Source organism: Triplophysa rosa, linkage group LG3 (assembly GCF_024868665.1).
Source record: "Triplophysa rosa linkage group LG3, Trosa_1v2, whole genome shotgun sequence".
In the NCBI taxonomy this organism is placed as follows: Eukaryota; Metazoa; Chordata; class Actinopteri; order Cypriniformes; family Nemacheilidae; genus Triplophysa; species Triplophysa rosa.
The window spans coordinates 6,708,425-6,728,798 of record NC_079892.1 but is presented as its reverse complement, the minus strand read 5'-3'; the positions used below and the strand labels follow the sequence as shown (position 1 = coordinate 6,728,798).

The following is a 20,374-nucleotide window of genomic DNA, read 5'->3' as shown; positions in this document are numbered from 1 at the left end:
GCAGCCAGTCATCTTCCTGTCTGACAGGGCCGCAGTGGGACTATTAGGGACCGAGCTGTGAGTTTCTACTAGCAGTCAAAAAGTGCTGAAAGTCGGATGCTGTTCAATGCTGCTTACACTAACAAAAATGGAATGTGGTGCTACAGTGTATTAAGAAGCGAACAAGTTCAAGTCTGATTCCATTGACTTTAAGATAAAAAATAAAAGTAACTGCATTGGTTTGAAAATAAAATTCCTTTAAAAGTTTTGGGAAGTACTGAATCTGAATCAGAATATAATATAATATGTGGCAACTAAATCCTCTATAATGTTTTGATTCATGAAGAATCGTAATCCAGATGTACTTAAGTGCCAACTTATTTCTCAAAATGTTTGTTTTATGCCGATCAGTTTCCAAAACAAAATGTGCTTAAAGGTATAGTGACCCAAAAATGAAAATTCATTCATCATTTACTCATCCTCATGCCATTCCAAACCTGCGTGATATTCCATCTTCTGCAGAACACAAAAGAAGATATTTTGATGTAAATGTTGGTAACCAAATAAATGTTGGTAACCAAACAACATTGACACACATTGGGCCTCATTCATGAAACAGGAGCAGAACGATTTTTTGTGTAAATCGTTCGTAAAGTCATTTTGACGTAAATTTTCGGATTCATGAAAATGTTCGTATTTTCTAAATGTTAGTTGGTACGAAAAAAATGTACGCCTGCTCCATACCACGTGTAAATAGTGCGTAAAACCGCACGTAATGTTCTGTATTATTTTAGACAAACTGATGACACTGCATTTTGATGCACTATTTATCCTAATGATATTTCACGAGTTATTTTGCCATGTCTTTTATCATTTTTTACTTTTTAACTTTGGGTAAAACGCAGAGCTAGTCACTGTCCTTTTTTACACAGCCGTCCAATCACAGTGGAAAAGAGGCGGGACAAACACTATATTGACCAACCATCATACACAACGATGGAGAAGTTAATATTATTACTGCATTTTCATATTCAGTAATATTTTTCAAAAATAAGATACTAATAACAAGTAGGGTAACTGTTGCGGATATTCTAAATCACAGCAACCAACGCATCTCCGGAGTAACGCGCACTCGCGCAGAGCCTCCAAAGCGTTCTCAGGCGCCACCAGCTGGTCATTTTCAGAAGAGCACCAGGTATTATTATTTTAGCTGGCTAAAAACACTTTGGTGGACACAGTTTAAATGATTAATTTATTGGTAGCCTAAGCATATAGCCTATTAGTCTCTTATGCATTCATGCAATACAATGTAGCCAAACCAGAGAACGAAGTCCAGAGGATTCCAGCATTCCTAGATACGTAATTTGCGTAGCCGTAAAATAATAGGCGGGGATTATGCTAATTGTGAGTGAGCGTGCATGCGCGCCGTGTTTACGAATGATTGGAATTCATTAACATACTCACATTTTACTATGAGATCTGATGTTTACGAAGTATTTGTGAATCCGGAGGAAAGTTTTCGGGAAGGTCTGTTTTACGCGCAAATTACTCGGAATTTACTCTAACTATATTTACGAATGTTTCATGAATGAGGCCCATTGAGTTCCACAAAAGAAAGAGTCATACACATTTTTCGAACAACGTGAGTGTGAATAAATGATGAAAAATATAAATTTTTGGGCGAACTATCCCTTTAAGTGCCACCTAATTCCTCTTACGTTTTAATGTCAGTTTGCAGACATTTATTGCTTTTTAATCTTAGTCTTGCAGCCCTAGCTGTCTTTGAACCTTACTCACTTTGACCACTTTAGAAAATAGGTGTTTGAAATTTGGCTTCGATTTTGAGCTACAGCGAATGACCACAATACACCCCTCATTGTTCACCAAGAAATTAGCATGCCGCGAGCCATAGCTGCGGTGCATAGATGAATATAAAAGACTAGCTGGCGATATTTCAGGATTCAGCGGACACACATGGTATTTCACAATGCTCATTCCCCAGAGAAACAAGAACCGGACTCTCACTTCCAGCTACGAAAGATCGTAAAAAGAATGCCTAGTTAAGATTCAGATGGCAAGTTCAGAACCCCAGACTCCCTCGGTACAGTCTTCATAACCCGACACTTGGACCGGACACAATAAAGCCACATTATGCGACGCACTTTCTTTAATTCATGAGGGATCCCTCATAAATCCGTTTTCAATAATGGCCTCTTTTCCCTGCCATGTTTTCCCTATGTAAATGAGACCTCCACGGGAAAGGACCCGCTGACAGTAATCTTCCGTAATTTGGTTTGTGGAGCTCTGTGCTTGCGCACCGGGAGGCCTGCCGAACACGTATCGTACGGAGGGGGGTCAGAATGTGCACAAAACAAACTGACGGGGCCAAAGCTCACACACACTGCCTGACTGACAGCAGAGAGGCCTGCACGCTCAAAAGGCCAGCGAAGATAGCAAATGGGCTTTAAAAAAGGAAACTGTTAGGATTTTAGCCTGCATGTCAGGAGTTTTGATGCTCATTTGAGTGATCTGTCTGTTTGACTGATGGCAGGTCTTCACACCTGTTACAGACTGATGTAGTTCCTGACTTGTAAACGATATTTAGACATACTATTTTAGTTTTTGCATTAATTGTCAATTTAACACAGTGTTCTTTAAGTTACATTGAAGGTAGTTCATTTATTTTAAAGCAACAATTTGTTAATATTTGATATCATACTGTATTGACATTTATTCTGTCCTGTTGTTCACATCTATTTATTTACTTTATACTTCATTATTTTTTGTTTTGTTGAGTATCTACGCGTGCACTAAAAGTTTATTTAATTAAGGATTCACAATCGGACTCTGATTCTTTACAAATCTAACATTAAAGGAACCCAAAAATCTGTCTTTATTTACTCACCCCCGAGTTGTTATAAAAATGTGTAAATGTCCTTGTTCTGATAAACACTGAGAAAGATATTTGGAAAAATGCTTGTTAAAAGTTCTTGGCCACCATTGACTACCATAGTAGGAAAAATGACAATGGTCGTCAAAAGTGCCCCAGAACGGTTTGCTTTCCTACATTCTTCAAAATATCTTCTTTGGTGTTCAACAGAACAAAGAAAATTATAAAGCAATTTTTCCAACATATGGTAGTAAATGGCGGCCAAGAACTGTTTGGTTACAATCATTCTTCCAAATATCTTTCTCTGTGTTCATCAAAACAAAGAAATGTACACAGATTTGGAAGAACTTGAGGGCAAATAAATGATGACAGAATTTTTATTTTTGGATGAACTGTTCCTTTAACTGCAGTTTTATGGAGAAAATACTGCAATAGTGTTGACTGATGTCAGGTTGCACTTGGGTTGACTTAAAGCATACTAAAAACACCACGCAAACACATAAACCACATTAAAAATGTGATTTTCACTACAGGGAGAGTTTTGGATTACCTGTAACGCTTCAGAAGTGCTTTGCCTTTGCTTCTCTCATTTGACAGACAGGGGCTGAAAGCTTCATAGCAATTTGCTCTGGAAGGAAGACATGGGGGTTGAGACAAAAGTGAAGGACATCGTGGTGGGCGGTCCTGCCTCATTTTCCTCAATATAGGCCCCTTGCCCTTAAACCCACCGTACCCGCTCAACATACACGGAACAACATACTAGCTCCAAAGCTATTTTGTACCTATTCCATTAGTTCACCTGCCATCTCCATCGCTGCTTATTATAGTCGACAGTTGGACTTAATTATCACCTCCTAATAATGAACTGGAATCAGTCTCTGAAATCTCACACACTCGTCTTCTTTCTCTCCCGCCTGCTCATTCTTTCATTTACACAGGAAATTAGTAAAGTCAAATTTCATCTGTACACGTGGACACCAGGAGCGGCGCAAGGAATCGTTTCTTTCCAGAGCGCTGTCAAATAAACCACAAGTCCATATCCATGTAATACAAGCAATTTACAGCAGCACTGCTCCATTGACCTCGACATCCAGAGAGTGTCATTGTTAATTACACGTCCGCAAACTTCTCTTCTCTGTTACCTCACGACGCTCCGCAGCTTCTTATTGGGAAAATAAAATTCCTAGAATTACCTGTCAAGACCGAAATTTCACACAGTGACAAAACTGTCAAGTCTGCTATTTCTGCCTGTATTTCATGTTATGTTTCGGGGGGGACGGGGGCGGACTTTGGAGGTTGTCAGAGGAGCCCTGACAAAACGTGGGGGTGCTCGGGAGGAACAGCTGCCAGCCGTAAGCTCAGGCACACCGCTTTGTATGCGAATCTTAGGGTTTGGGTTTTTGCTGTCGCAGCAAAGCCCACTCCAAATGTTTCACATTCCATTTGCATCTCAGGGATTACAGGAACACATGACCTGGGCACTTTAGGACCACGGAGATTACACAGGTTGCACATACACATACAACAAGTATCTATACAATATAACCACGATTCACTTTCTGAACAACAATTTGGATAAAATGACAAATAATAAACCCCCCAAACCGCCATCAGTGAGCCCACATGTCAATATAAAAACCCAAAGCTGTTGTTTGGCCCTACACCCTTTATACTGTGAGCATCCCCTGAGCACAGACTTATTTATGCGTTTGTTCAGATTCCCATTAGCGGCTACAAACCCAATTCTTTTCCCGGTTGGACGCAAAAACAACACGACAGTTGGAAACAAATTCCGCTTCCGCTCCTCCGCCAGACTATTACTCCAAAATAAGGTCTTCCCGAATACTAAACGCACATTAAAGTTGCGTTTACAGAGGCATATCTGCTTTATATACGCTTTGAAACAGTTCCCGAAACCTGACTGTCTTTGTGTTTTTTTACAACGGTAATGCCTGCTGGAACCGCCGGCAGCAGAAGCATTAGCTTTGTTTTTCGAACCCCGCAGCATCCAAAGCGAAGCTGACAGGCAACTTGAAACCTGCCAGTCGTCTGAAATGAGACGATTGTCCCCACTAAAGCACTGCGGCTTGTTTTCAAACACCTCAACTGTCCGCCGGGCCAGGTCGAGCTTTATCGGACAATGGGCGCAGACGGCTTGGACGGTGTGCAAAAATCCAGTGGCTAACATCCAAAGCCTCACAAGCTGGGCTCACGGGTATTAGGCATTAGAAAATATGTCTGTTGTCATCACTAGCTTCACAGCTAGGGACAGAGATGGCCCAACCTGCCTTTGTACGTTCCCTCTGGGCTTTATTAATGCTAAAGTGGTCTTTTACAGGATTGGCCAGACAGAAATGTGTTCCTAAATCTTACAAATAGGAACAAATGTTAGTTAAATCACAGAGATATGCAAAAAAGACTCCAAATATAGTTTCCATGGGGACTGACTTCATCTTTAATTGCTAGTTTGACTAGCACGGCGCAAGAAATTTGTTGTTTCGTTGATGACCTGCACTGCTAATAAGGAACTCTTCTGTGGGTTTTTTTATAAACTTATCTCAACTTAGCACAATGTTCACACTTTAAAATCCAAGACGGCTGTCATTAACACTCAAAAGAATGCAAATCGGATGAACAAATAGGCGAAAATGAAGTATTTTTATTACAAATTAGATTCAAAGGAATTCATTAGTTAATGCTTTAGTGTGTAATTTTTACGATGATAAAATACTGCCTCCCATCCCTCACTGCCTCACTTTCAGAAATTAAGTAAGCCGTTTGTAATGCAAGTAAATAAGTAAACCTGAAAAGTTGTCAGAGTCTACTGACCAGTGCAATACACCAACACTGCTGTTTATCTGTTTGCCCAAACAATGGAAGACTGGGGTAGGGTCCCAGAATCATGTTTGAAAATCAGCATTTCTAAATTCTGATAGAAACTACACACTTCTTCTAGAAATGTATGGTAAAAAAAAAAATATATATATAATGGTTACACTTTACAATAAGGTTGTATTTATTAACAATTGGTTTATGCATTAGTAAAATGAAATAACAATTAGGGCTTCACGATAAATAGAAAATTAAAGCGTCTGCTAAATGAATAAGCATAAATTTAAATTATTAAATGTATTTAAAAAATTATGTATTATAAAAAGGATATAGATTTCAAGTTCAAATCTGTAAATACTTTAACATATTTTATTTAAAGTGACTTAAAGTGCATTCAGTACATTTTTTACTTTGTGTGCTCTGCTAGTACAAATTGAGCTACATAAACTATTAATAGATGCTTCGAAGCTTCAGCAGACAATTAACACAATAAAAAAGTAACAGAGACAAAACTCAACAAATGCACATCAGTGCTACATACACACTTTAATTGACATTGTACGATAAAAATTCTTGTGACGTATTTAGCATGCAAATACAGAGTTCCCATACTGTTAGACATTTCGGTTACGTGCATCATGTCTTCTTCAAGGAAAGCTTCATTCCGAAAGCCATTTCAATTTGCCTCATACTGTGCTTTTGATAAATAGCGGGATAAATATATCATTACCGGCACAAGATAATAAGATTCATAATGACACAGATGGCACAACAAATGTTAGCAAACTCTCTTTGCCTTTCAGTGTTTGCAGATGCACCCCAAGTCAGCGGGGTCAAAAAACACTAAGGGGCCGATTTGCATGTTTTTTTAGCATGAAAACGTCATGTGAACTAACCACTCGCAATAAAGTTTAACCAGATGGCAAATGCGGACAAACATTAGACTAATTATAAGTGTCGCCTTTTTCACAAAACTAAAAAAAAAACTTAAGTGGCAGTAAAAAAATATGTTTCATGGAATTGCATTGGTTAAAACCGACCGACCTTCCTTGGCGAACACACAGATATCAAAGCCGGTTTTACGACACCTGTAACCATGACGTGTACCTCATTAACTAACTGAAGCATTTTATATGAAGCTATTGAATATATTGAAGCTATTCTAAATTTCAGTCTACCGGTCCAAGTGCAAAGGTGTCTGGATGTGTGGACCGCTAGCTCAAGGTTAAAACTCACCAGGGGACTCTCGGGGAAACAGAAAACTGCATATTTTAATCACCATAAAAATGAGGAAAGAGATTATTTGAATTTCATGCGCTGGCAATAAAGACTAGACAAAGATTACATCTCTACTAGCTAAAGGCAAAGAAATTGCAGCTTTTACAAGACCTTGTTACTTTGAGGTGACACTTGACTTTAAGTATTAACTGGAGAACCACTAAAGCATGCAGTCGTAAACAAGATAACGGTATAATTTATCGCCGGCTTGATATTTTCGTTTAATGCAAAGATGTTTTATGTCTGCTTATTATAAGTGTTAGCTCATTATGGGATTATTTTCTTCCAGATTTTAAAGTCAGACTTTGCACTTTCAATGAATTCCAACAGGGCTGGAAGGAACGCTGGTCCATACATAAAGAAGAACGCTACAGGGCCTTTGCGCTGTGGTGTCGAATTGGTATTACTATGTTCCTTTCAAGTGTCGCAATTGAGCATTCGGAAGAGATTCAGCCACAGGAACGTGAAAGAGTCAGATTTCTATTTGCACGGGTCGCTTCAGGCGCAAATGCATTTCCAAATTCCTGCCAAAAATGACAGTAAATGATGGTTTTGGAAATGGCTACATAGGTTTTGTGAGTAATTTTACAGTGGTGTGATCATAGCTCAGAAATGTTTATAAGAACTTTCCTTTAAGCTTACAGCTGGAAAAATTATACCTCTCAGATCCGAATGCTCAGGCAGCACCCAGGTTCGACTGAAAAGTAAAATAGAAATAATCCCCGTCGATAGACGTAACCTTACAGGAGTTACAAAGCATTCACCTCCATAGATAAATGATCATGTCAGGTAAAAGCAACCAACGGTATCGGAGACCAAGCTTATGGAAAAAGCCCTGCAAGCACTAAAGAGCTGTAAAATAAATTTGGAAAGATAGATAAAACAAACCAAAATCAATTTGGGAACATGATAGATGCTCGACAGCTTTGAGAATAAAAAAGCAGATGATAAAACTGCTCTGTTAGCCGTCTGGCCATCTGTATTTTTTGCCTCGGTCTTCACTGTATGTGTCTTTGAATGTTTTATATTGGTTTTTCATTGTAGAACTTGTTTAGACTATTTGTGACTCATTATTTGTTAGATGAACTGTGTTGGCGGGACTATCAACATACTTGGTTTCAATGCCAAACCAAACAAATCTTGACGGCAAGAACGAGCCCGAAGCACGAATCAATAAATAGTTGTGTGTAAATTCATCAACTAGGTCCCAAGACAATCTACAAAAATCAAAGGCTTTCCTGCAAAAAAATCAAATCTAATATAAGGCATGTGATGATCTGTTAGCACTGAAAAGGAAATTATCTTGATTTTTTGTAAGGTTGCGAGGAGATCATATCTTTTAATTCGCTCGTGTCGATGAGAAACAGAAACATCAGTATTGGGCCAAGAGCATTTGAATGGTTTATTCTATTAAAATATAAATAAAATAAATAACTTTTGCCTCTATGTCATCATCTCTAAAACATAAAATTGAAGGTTATTTTACAAACCTAAAGTATGGGTTGAAGTCAAATGATGTCAAACTGACATTCCCCGCAAAATCATACCTGACAGCTAAACTTTCAAATTATTTTATTATAAGCTTCCCATAGCAAATCAGAGTAAAAGACAGTTTTCAACATTATTTTTTCTGTTTAATAACTGACGTTTTGTTTATTTTTAACCAAAAAAGAAAACATTTGGACATGAAAAGGCTAAAAATCTGTGGGGGGAAATCATGAATTGGTCATTTCCGTCAATTAATTACTTGAAATAATTTAGCCATCAAATGTTGTTATATACTTTAGTTGTCTTACATTAAATAATGGACCAGATCTAAATCACCTTGAATGCCCCCGCTTAATATAAGAACCACTTAGTTGGTAAAAGGTATTTTTGGTCACTTCGTAGTCCACATAGCGTACCTCATGAGCCAGGGCTTTACCCACATCCCCTCAAAAACAAGTGCATGACAGCCTAAATGCAAAAGGCCTAAAAACACATTTTTAAGATGCCACAAGAGACGGAGGTTAAAAAATCTGCCGTATTTGCATGTGAAGAAAAGACACTACGATCATCAATCTGAGATGCTTCAAGATTCATTGCAAATCTACCGACGGTGCACTGTGTAAAAGATAAATGGGGAGATGTAGGATGTGAACCTCTCCCAGGTGACCTTTAAAATTCTCATGAAAGCAGCCCGTCAGTTCCAACGTTGTATTAACTGTGAGTTATACTGCACACGCCTTTCCACTAAACTGCTAAACGGCTGGCCGCTCCTGCACTGCTTCAGAACGCCACTGTTAACGTGTCTTTCAAGTGGTTAAAATTAACATTCATTTACAACAATGTGAACATTGGCCGATACTGAATAATGCTTTAATTAAGATGCCAGACAGAACCATGTGTTAACTGATCAACATCTGACGTTATTTCAGACGAAAGAGTTTCGTACCCTTATCATTTTACAAGTGCTTATTATGAATAATAAATTTGAACAAGGACATGTTTCCATTTTGGCCAGTTTGTTATATCTCAAACAAATACTGTATACAGTACTGTCTAGAGAAATGTGTCCGACAATGTATTAAGCCTAATCCTTGTCAACAAAGTGCAATCTCCGGGACAACCTAATCTTTCTCTTTAGACCTTATCTTTTGAATTGAAGTCAATCCCAATATCTTATCCGGAGGGTCTACCTTTTGCCGAATCTCTTCCTCCATTTTGACGGGTGATCCGTATTCAGCGACCTGTTTGACGCCTTCGCTGGCGAAACCTCCGTACTCCCATAACACGTAGCTCCTCGTGTGAGATGCACCAATGAGGGCCGACCAATGATTCGCACGTCCTTTGGGACAGAAGAGCCGTGAACAAATACCCGTTATCTTTGCTGTGTGTAAGACACTGAAGACTTTTGAGGGCAGACAATTTGATCACTGGAATCAAAATTCAATTATTTGTTATCTTTATCTCATGAATGGAAAAATAAGACGAATTCATTCATTAAGCAGTGTGAACACAAGTACAATGCGACCTCATACGATGATAAATCACATAGATATAACTAGCTAATTCATCATCTGAAGAAACTTACTAGCGTGTGTCTTTATACAATAAAGCATTTACCCATCACTTAAAGAGACATACACATATTTAATGCATATATCAACTAGATCTGCTTCTACAGATCTATTAAAGGAATAGCTCACCAAAAATAAAAATTCTTTCATCATTTACTCCTCGTGTCATTCCAAACATGTATGACTTTTTTTCTTCTGCAGGACACAAAAGAAGATATTTTGAAGTTTGTTGGTAACCAAACAACACTGGACCCCATTGACTTCCATTGTATGGACACAAAACCATCAAGACATTTCTCAAAATATCTTCTTTTGTGTTTCACTGAAGAAAGAGTCATATACAGGTTTGAACGACATGAGTGGGAACAAATGATGACACATTTTTCCTTTTTGGGTGAACTGTCCCTTTAAGTAGCCAAAGTAGCAATGTGCTCTGTGACAAAATCTGTGTGTTATTTCACAAAGGATCACGTCCTGGTAGACTCGCCTTCCTGTCCGACTGTATATAACCTAATGGATTTTTGCTGAAGCACACATAGGTAATAAACCCGGTGTCTTGTCGACTGCTGTATTAGCAAACCAGGCCAGGGAGCAAAATCCATGAGGAAAACATATTGCTGCTCACCCATGCCTGTACTTCTTTCTCCAAAGCACATTGCTCATATTTGTGTAGTAGATTTCAATCCTAGCATGATACTGTAATAATATACTTTGCAAATGGCTTTTCCTTACTTGGGTAGTCCTTAGGATGCGCCTTCTCAGACCAGTTTCCATTGAAAGTGACCCTGTACTTTGCCGTTCCACAAGCGCAGCACTCTTGAACTGGTTTCTCGGTGGCTGCACCTGGATCTGCCATTCAAAAAACATTTTTTCCACATAACACATGCACGCGAACCATAACACATCCGCACACAAACGTACACGCATATTACGACATCTAAGAGACGGCATGCATAATCGCAAGCATTTACAGCTTATTCTTTGGAACAGAAACATCAAAAAAAGAAGAAAAGAAGAAAAAAAGGGCTGTGTACTGAGCATGCTGGGGAAATAAAAGAACACCAGGCCGAGGAAACTGATTTTGTAGATGTAAAAATGTAATCACATGCACATGGGCGTGCATGAGGGGATCCAGCTTTGATATTACCTTTCTCACACAATCTCCTGGTAAGAGAGCCCTCATCTTGGAAGAAAATGATTCTTCTTTGCACAACACTGGCCCTGTAATGAAGACATTAAAAGTTTTTGTGCTATTTCAGTCTTTTATCTAGTTCTAAGAAAGCATGCTTTTAACAACATTTCACACCATTATCACATGCAAAACAGCATTAACAATGCACCCTAATGCATATCTTAAAGGGATAGTTCACCTAAAGATGAACATACTGTTATAACCTTCATGTGACTCCAAACCTGTATGACTTTCTTTCTTCTGCAACGCTGGTAACCAAACAACATCGCCTCCCATTGACTTCCTTTATATGGACCCCAAACATTTCTCAAAATATCTTCTTTTGTGCTCCACTTAATGAAGACTCATAAACGGGTTTGGAATGACATGAAGCTGAACAAATGATGACGCAAATTTATTTTTGGGTGAACTGAACCATTAACATGGGCTTTGGTGCAAAATGCTAGTCTGGTGTAAATTAGCATAAATTAGCATAACACAACCGCACACATCATTCAGTTCACTGCTGTTCAGTAACATTTATAATAATATGTAACCAGAAACGCTTTAAACAGTTTGGCCTTCGAATACAAAACCATAGAGAAACATCCACATTAAATATCTTCCAGAAAGAAGAAGATTTTTGAAATGCCCACAGACCAAACCACACTCAGCTCAGATCAGCTTTGCTCCACTGCGATCCATGTGGAATTCCAATGGTGAGCGCTGGTTCTCCATCCCCCTATAGTCTATCTACTGTCAGTGATGGATATGATATATGTTAGAATTGTTCATAACGCTATGCCCTCCTGAGAGTAACCTCATATGCTGTGTGGGTGGCTCACAGGGAAAACTGGTGCCGACCTTATCAAAATGGAGGAATGGAAGAAAACGGGAGTCAGAAATCTTTATGCAATATTTAAATTCCAAGAATGTGTTTAGCTTGAGGACTTGATGGATCTTTGGCTCAGCTGGGCTGCTTGAAGTGCACTGAAGTTGTGATGTTGTCGTCCAAAGCCTTAATAAACTTCTCCTTGAACAGGTGGCAAAAATCTGTGACCTCTCAAGACTTCCCAAGCTCCAATAAAAAAGTTCACTTCTTCTGGCTTTTGGCCACTGTGGGTTTGATAATCTTAACTAAACATGTCAACACCATCTCAAAGCGTGTCAAACAAACCATCATGTTTGGAACATCTTGTCTCCCTTCCACAGCTGGATACCCCCAAGGTCTAAAAATGAAGCTTCCTCCAATCCTAGGTCTTCTTGACATTTCTTTAGAAACGTGCTGGAAGGATTCCAGAAGTAATTGCACTTTTATTTGTTTTTCATTAGACGTTATAGCCGGTCGTGTTTTGGAGCCTGGGGGTTGGCAATGGGCCCGGTGCTACGACGTGCAATGTCTCCACGGTTTGACACACTAACACTGAGTAACAGCGACTACAACACCACTGGCATAGGAAATGTTTCTCAGCGCTACATTTTGTGTGAAATACAGATAAATAAACATAATAAAATTGTCTGGAGTTTGCATTAAGGCATGGACTACAGACAATATATGGATTCAGATCATACGAAGAATACAGCTTCCCGAATAAAATAACAATCGACGTCCCACTAAAAACATCTCATTTGTGGTGAGACCCAATTCAAGTACTTTTGGTAAGAACATTTTTTCAACGTTTTAACTATAGGAACCAATACACAAGCGCCAGAGATTGACTACACTTTCTGAACTCTGCACTGTCATTCTGCAAGTGAAAAAATCCATTAGTCTCACAGACCAAATTTGAAAACCAAATTGGATTTGTGTGAAGTGTGAACGAAGCCAGATTGACATTCGGAGATCTGCAGAATGTGATTTTCGTAAACCATGTTTTGAGGGCAGACACATGAAATGGGAAAATATGGGTATATGAACAGCACTATACTGCACCGAAGGGCCCGAGAGAGACTTTCAGATGTCTTCAGTGCATCAAAGGCACTTAAAGTTGTTTATGACCTCAAAAAGAGTGGGCGAGAAAATAAAGATATGAAGACATCATGAAAGCACGAGGGGGTGGAGTGGGAACACTGACACCGCAACACAGATAGATAATGCACATTTTGTTTAGCTCAGGACCATCATTGTGTTCTTCTGTGTGCGGTAAAGGACCATGAAGTGGGAGGAAACTATTTGAAAGTTCAGAATATATAAAACCCTATATAAAAATTCACCAAATATGAACATTCTGCGTCGATAACTAACCCTGACGTTGCTCTAGACCCACATGACTTTTTCTCTTTGGTGGAGCACAAAAGGTGAAGGTTTAAATAGTTTCGTTTGTCATACAGTAGAAAGTTATCATATGCCATAAGTCATATGGTGTACTTTTGTAGATAGAATGTAGATTTTTATGTAAAAATCCTGACAGCTCCAGTCCTATTCACTTACATTATATGACAAAGTGTGGCCAGGATGTTCTTCAGAAAGTGACTTTTGTGTTCCAGTCATACTGGTTTAGAACAACACGGTGGCGATTAATATTGACTGATTTTTATTCATTTGTTTATTGGTGAACTGTCCCTTTAAAATGTTTTTCATTTGCATAATATTCACTTTCAGCCTCCAACACATGACAGGAGCTCTCAAGGCCAATTTCAGATTAATATAAAATTACAGCCCATTGTCAATCAATCATTATTGCGTCATTTCATCTTCATATCGTATCATAGCTTAAAGGTCCAATATACACAAATATGTCTTCAAAAGTGTATAAAGACCTTACATAATGAACCTTAGAATGAGCTATTTCTATCTACAAACACCACAGGTCGCCATGTTGTTTCTACAGTAGCCCTGAATGGACAAACCGCTCCACAGAGAGCATTTCGTAAATACGTTATCTCCTTCGGCAAGTGACGACATCTTAGTTCTGTGTCAGCCACCGTAGTGCTTCGAAAGGGAGGGGGAGGAATGGAGTGATCCGTTGGTTGCAATTTCGCAACCTCACCGCTAGATGCCGCTAAATATCATACACTGGACCTTTAAACGTTAGCGAAACAGCTATTGTTTTATCTTTACCATATTTTGCCAAAAGGTGACTGATAAAGAAAGGCTTAAATGAGACAAGGCATTGTATTCTCGACACAAATGGCACAGAGCCGCAGACTGTATGTTTTTTTTCCTCTTTTCACTGTTATCCTTTTCATTTATTCAACAATCTATCAAATCAGCACCAAAATATCGCATCCATCAGCACAAAGCCACAGATCCGCTACACAAAGATAAAGATGAAAATAAAAAACAGCAATAACTCACTTGAGGGTGACACAGCCGCTGCCAGAAGGTGGCGCTGTCCAGAACACCTGTATCCTCGTGCGTCTCCTAGGGATGCTCTCAGTGACGGCCGGGGGGCAGTTGGTCATGAACTGTGTGTCGCTTTCATCGATGAGCTATGGAACAACACTGGCAATTAAATACGGTACAAAACTTCACAGTACGTGTAGTTAAAACAGTGTTTCATACAGCTTCGTTGCGTGAAATCACAGGGATCGGGATGAAATGGTAGTGTAAAAATGTGTTTATGTGGAATATAATTTATGTTTAAAAGGGATAAAAAAATGATGAAAGATAAAAAAGGAAAAAGCATAAATTGTCTTCAGAAAATAGAAGATCTTACTACCTCTTTACTGATCACAAAATTACAATTTCACCAATAATGGGAATGCAGAATTCCCTTGGGTTTGTAAAAAGCAATTTGCAATGAAGCATTTTAATGACATTTAATCAAAAAATTCGCACAACCGTGGATACAGTTTTATTCTTTGGAGCATGTAATATGCCATCTCAGGAAGTTAAGGGTCAAACAATGTAAGCGTGATTTTGTGATAACAGAATGAGTGTTCTGAACAAAATGTTGGAAAAAAGTAATGAAATGTAACATTTTGTGTTCTTTAAAAAAACAAATAGCTGCCTCTCTTTCTCTCTGTTTCGACTTCCCAACCTTTTACGTACACACATATTTGTGTAAACCTGCAGCTGCACACAATAGCGTCTGGTTTCTGTCCTTCATTTTTGCAAAGAAAGTCAGAAATGCACTTTTGGCATCACAAGCAACCTTGTTCCTTTGTTCGGTCAAAACGCACAGCGAACCGGAAACTTTTAAATTAATAGCGAAACTGGGGTAAACTTTGAAAGGATATGCTGTAGGACGTTTCAACAGTGTTTATTTTAAAAGAGGCCATGTGGGCCAGGCAGCCGGGTACATTGTTTTCCGGGTAAAAAGCAGCTGTCTTGAAAAGCTGCAATGAGAAGAGGGAAGGAAACAAGACAAGTAGAGTTTACTTTGACTGTGGCTCCGAGCAACACTTCCTGCGGGACAGCAAGAGCGGATTTGTGTTTACTGTTTTAAATTCTCCCTCTTTCAGTCTCTCTCGCACGCAAACACATCGCCACACAAGCAGTGGCCTAAGTGAATAATCGTGTCTCCTCACGGAATTGAGTATGTTTTATCATCAAGGGGTTCCTCGGAGAGATTCGACTAAATAAATGTCGAGATGTTTATTTCAACCATGCTGGTTTGGCCCGAGAGTTGTTTGTCAAGTCGTGCTAGCACAAACAGAGCAACAACACTATGTATGAGCTGTCATGATGACTGATGAATATGAATATTTTGAAAGGCATCGTAAACAGAAGTAAACAGCAAACAATTCTGAATGAGGTTTTGTCCGCAAAACAATAATGTCCTTTTGTTCTTCTGCATTTCAGAGGTATTTTATAGATATATGAGTATAATAAGACCTTACGGAAAGAGATGCTAGGAAAGTCTATTTCAGTTTTTATCCTCTAAGATCACGGAAGTCACAATATTTACTTGGGTGAATATTTATCAAAGTAGGTTTATTTTTGAAAGCCAATTTCCAGGCATAGACTTACGATCTTACGGTAAATAGTTCATGAGAAAAAAATACAGTTCACTAAACACATTATGACCTTCTGTGACAACATGCCCCAATAGCAAGGCATGCTACTACACTATATGGGGTACGTTGTCATAACAAAAAAGATTTAAAACACGTGACAACTTGCCCCAACCTGACATTAAGAAACCTTTCGGTTACCTGTCTTCAATATAGATGACTCTTGCCAGTAAAAATAAAATGCTATTGATATTATAGTTATGAAAGGCTAGGTTATTAAAACCAACATGCAAAAATAAATAAAGCAACTAAACAACCCCATGTGACAACTAGCCCCGGTCTCTTCTTAAAGTGATAGTTCACCCAAAAATGAAAATCCTATCATCAGTTACTCAACAATCTATGACTTTCTTTCATTTGCAGAACGCAAAAACAGATACTTTGAAGAAAGTTCGTAACCGAACTGTGCCGACACCCATTCACTTCTACTGTTTGGAGACAAAAGTGCAAGTGAATGGGTGCCTTCTTTTGTGTTCTGCAAAACAAAGAAAGTCATACAGGTTTGTAAATGATGACAGGGTGAGTAAATGACGACAGAATTTTCCTTTTTGGGTGAACGATCACTTTAAGTGAGAAATTAAACATAAAATTTCATCACCAAAAAACGTGTATCATTGCATTCTGCAGATAAAACAAGTCATGGTCAGGGCCAGGATCCACCAAACTCAACACTTCCTCAATCAGAGGATCTCAGCAACCTAATAAATGGGTCAAACTCTCTGCTAAACGTGGTCTTGTAAAAATAGATTCCGAAGTTACAAATTGTGTCACTATACTACAGAGGACGCCTAAATGATTCTCTCATAACCTCAACCGTCACGCGCAATATATTGTGTCCTCAATAATAAACAATAATAAACACCCACACACAGAAAAGCTTTCCGTTTTCCTTTTTGTTTCTTGTCTTTACTGTGTTTTTCATTTTACCTTTCAGTCAATTTAAACTGTCAAGACAGGAGAATTCCCAGTTAAAGACCTCGACAGAGGCGGACGTTAGCTAACATCCGGCAGGCAATCTGAGAGAACACACAGCGGTGAGGAGCGCCGAGCGGCAAGTGCGGCTAATGAGATCTGGGGGGAGAGATGTCCGCGCTAACAGCCTTCTTGCTTCAGTCTGGCCGGCAGTGCGGTTTGATGTGGAGAGCACTAAATGATAGGGCTCCTGTCTTTCTCAGAGGATATGACTGTGAGTTGGTCAGTGAATTATCAATGAGGAGCAATGTGTCTGGGAGATTTAACCTCTGTATAGCTCTGCTCTTGGGTCGAATACCAAGAGCTTATAAAAAAACCCACAACAAATTCCCTTGGCCAATAAAGCAAATTCTGATTCTGAAGAAATGACAGATCTCATTTTTTAAGAAGAGACGTTACTTATGCCATTTTAAACTTTATTATCGCTAAACACAAACTCTTGACCGGAAGAGGTCACAAGTCTCCATAGCTCATCCTTGAATATGACACAGAGATTATCCAAATCAATTCTGATGTATATATTCTCTCAATGATCATCTACTCTTGCCAACAACATCTGAAATCTATATTTGTCAGCCATAATTTTCTGCAGCTAAGCATTCTCTCGCAAAGCTATTATTGAGGAAAATTGACATAATTTGTATGATATGCGCTGAACAGAGGGGACCAAAAGTCCGCGACCGCATTGAAGAATTTTAAGCAAAAGAACAAAAAAAGGTTCTGAAATATAGAGGAAATATTTAGGATTCTGCACAATTTTTAGCTCACTAAACAAATGCAATTTAACTGTTAAGCCTTTGCCAGTTCACTTATCGCAAAATGAAAATGCTGCTAATAAAATTTATAGATGAATTACATTTAAAAAGCATGTTTGCCTAGCAGTCTCAGACATTAGGACCTTACAGTACAGTTGTTATTGCTATTTTTGAAAGTTTTGAGTGACTTGATCTGATTATACTGTAAACTCATTGCTCTAAGTAGTTTGCAAAGCGTGTGTGTCTAGAGAAATAGAAAGATCTCTGTGTTCTTTGCAAGCTTGAACTCTCACCTGTGCTTCAAACTCACTGTTCCCAAGTATTTATTTAGACTTTTTTAACCTCCTTATTTAGAGGACAGAAGAGACAAACAGGAAAGTGGGTGAAGGAAAAAATGGATCGGGACATGACCCATGCCGGATTCAGACTTGGGTCCCAATGTACCACCAGCATGTCACAGGTGTTGCTTTCTTCAACATGTTCTCTTTTTCTAATGCTCCTGAAAAAAACACTCTGCACATGTACTGCGTCTACGGACATGCAGAGACAATCCGACGCAAATCGTTTCTGCAGAAACTGCAATTAGAATGTCTCCTCTAGAGTTCAGGGCAGTTATATCGGGTCACAGTAATCTCTCACCTTGAAAGTACCCGCATAATCATCAGGGCTGACACCTTGCCTTCCTTCCTTCAGCGCGATGAGGGTAAATCCGCGAAAGTAAGATGGACTGGAAGCGTGCAAACTCACTGGAGAAAGAAAGGGAATGTGGGTCATACCAGAAATGAGCTTAACAGTAGGTCAAATCTCTACAGTGTGCCAGGGCAAGTTGCAAACTGTTCGCACATTTGGCATGTAAGTTTGACTGCGTAGGAGTGCTTTTCACATGAAGCAGTGAATACATATGCATGTACAAACACGCTGGACGTAAAACTCATAAATAGACCACTTACATATTTCCAGTAGCACTGAAAATGACATTATAGAGACATTATATTTATTTGAAATAAAATGAAAACTGGCGATGTTTGAAATTATAATGACAGTAAAAATATTTTGTGAACACCCTTTGGACAGCTTACCAGTAGCATTGTCTAGCTAACTCACTTCCCAACATGTGTTTTCACAAATATTTAGCATATAAAACTTTACAAATACTAATGTTTACTTGTAAACGATTCCAGCTAACACTTAATGCATACCCAAAGCGACATTCGGTACATTTTTTTTATCCGGGCTCGAACCCATGACCTTTGCGTTATTACGCAAAGCTTTACCAGTTCCAATATCTTATGCGCCGATGTTTACAACCAAAATTGTTTTATATAAAGACGTACAGCTACATGTTTATGTTGTCTAACCTCTGTAAATGCTCCCCGCTTGGTAAGTTTCCGGATCTCCTTCAACTCTGAGCCGAAATTCGTTCTGTCCGTCTCTGCGAGCGCCGCGCGTCTGCGTCCGTAAGATTCGACAGAAACCATCCGACCTCGACTCTCTCTCCGCGGTCTCTCTCCTGGACGCTTCCGTAGGCACGCAAACCACACTGAAGAAAATGATCAGCGCAACCAACGCGTCTCTGTCCATCGCACCCATTCTCGCCTGTGCGCTTGGCTATTCAAACACAAGTTTGCGATCTTAAGCACCAGCCGCCAAACAACGGGAAAAGACGATCAAAACAAACAGAACATCCAATGCTGCGTGAATCGACGGAACTTGTCTATTTGGAGGTCCATTTAGGGAATAAAACAGAGAAAAGACACCGTATCCATTCCAGCTGAGCGGCTAATGTGGAGATCGCAGACGGCTGGTAGTCGCGTCTCAGCGGAGCGCGAGACTGATGTTGACTTTACTCACACTGTGAAATGCCTGTATGGTCTCCGTGATAACCGAGCGCAGACCAATAGAGAATAGCATAACCAATAGAGATTCAGCCGGCAGACTTTAAACAAACTGTAGACATGCACACATGCCAAAGACTGACATTCATGCTCAGAGAGAGAGGGAGAGACGATGTTTGATCAGCCGGGAGCTGCAGCAGCAGGCGGAGAGAGTCATAGGGGGTCGCGCGCTATGATTTGGGGAACTCCGCCTGTTATTTGTTTACGCACGGAGAATGTTTTGTTATTCTTTTAAAAATGTTTATTTTTTTGCGTATTTATTTCTGGTTCACCACCATTTTAAAGGTTAAATAAATGACATAATAGCCTAATGAATATTATTAATCATTTAGTTTTATAATTAAATGTTTTGTTTAATTATTAACAGCCAAAATAAAATACTTTTATGCTGTTCACTCCTAGCTCCTGGAACTATTCCCATCTGTAAATCTAGCTTTGCTTATTGGCTTTTAAGACAAAATGAATGCTCCCTCGTTTGTAAGTCACTATGGAGTCTGTTAAATGAATATATGTAAATTAATACAATAGTAATACACATTAAAACTAAACACTCATTTAATTTAATTTATTATTTTGTATTTCGT

At 39.0% G+C, this 20,374-nt stretch overlaps 1 protein-coding gene across 1 annotated transcript in view; it reads right to left on the bottom strand.

The window, feature by feature from the left end:
- The window catches only part of spon1b (spondin 1b), a 49,463-nt gene extending 29,526 nt beyond the window's left edge, over positions 1–19,937 (bottom strand). Inside the window, exons 1-6 of the mRNA XM_057330207.1 lie at positions 19,254–19,937; positions 18,535–18,641; positions 14,508–14,641; positions 11,186–11,259; positions 10,771–10,887; positions 9,658–9,806 (exon numbers count right to left, since the gene is read on the bottom strand). Coding sequence (XP_057186190.1) covers positions 9,658–9,806; positions 10,771–10,887; positions 11,186–11,259; positions 14,508–14,641; positions 18,535–18,641; positions 19,254–19,485 — 813 coding nt within the window. The 5' untranslated portion in view covers positions 19,486–19,937. The remainder of the gene's footprint in view (positions 1–9,657; positions 9,807–10,770; positions 10,888–11,185; positions 11,260–14,507; positions 14,642–18,534; positions 18,642–19,253) is intronic.
- Between the last annotated feature and the right edge of the window lie 437 nt (positions 19,938–20,374).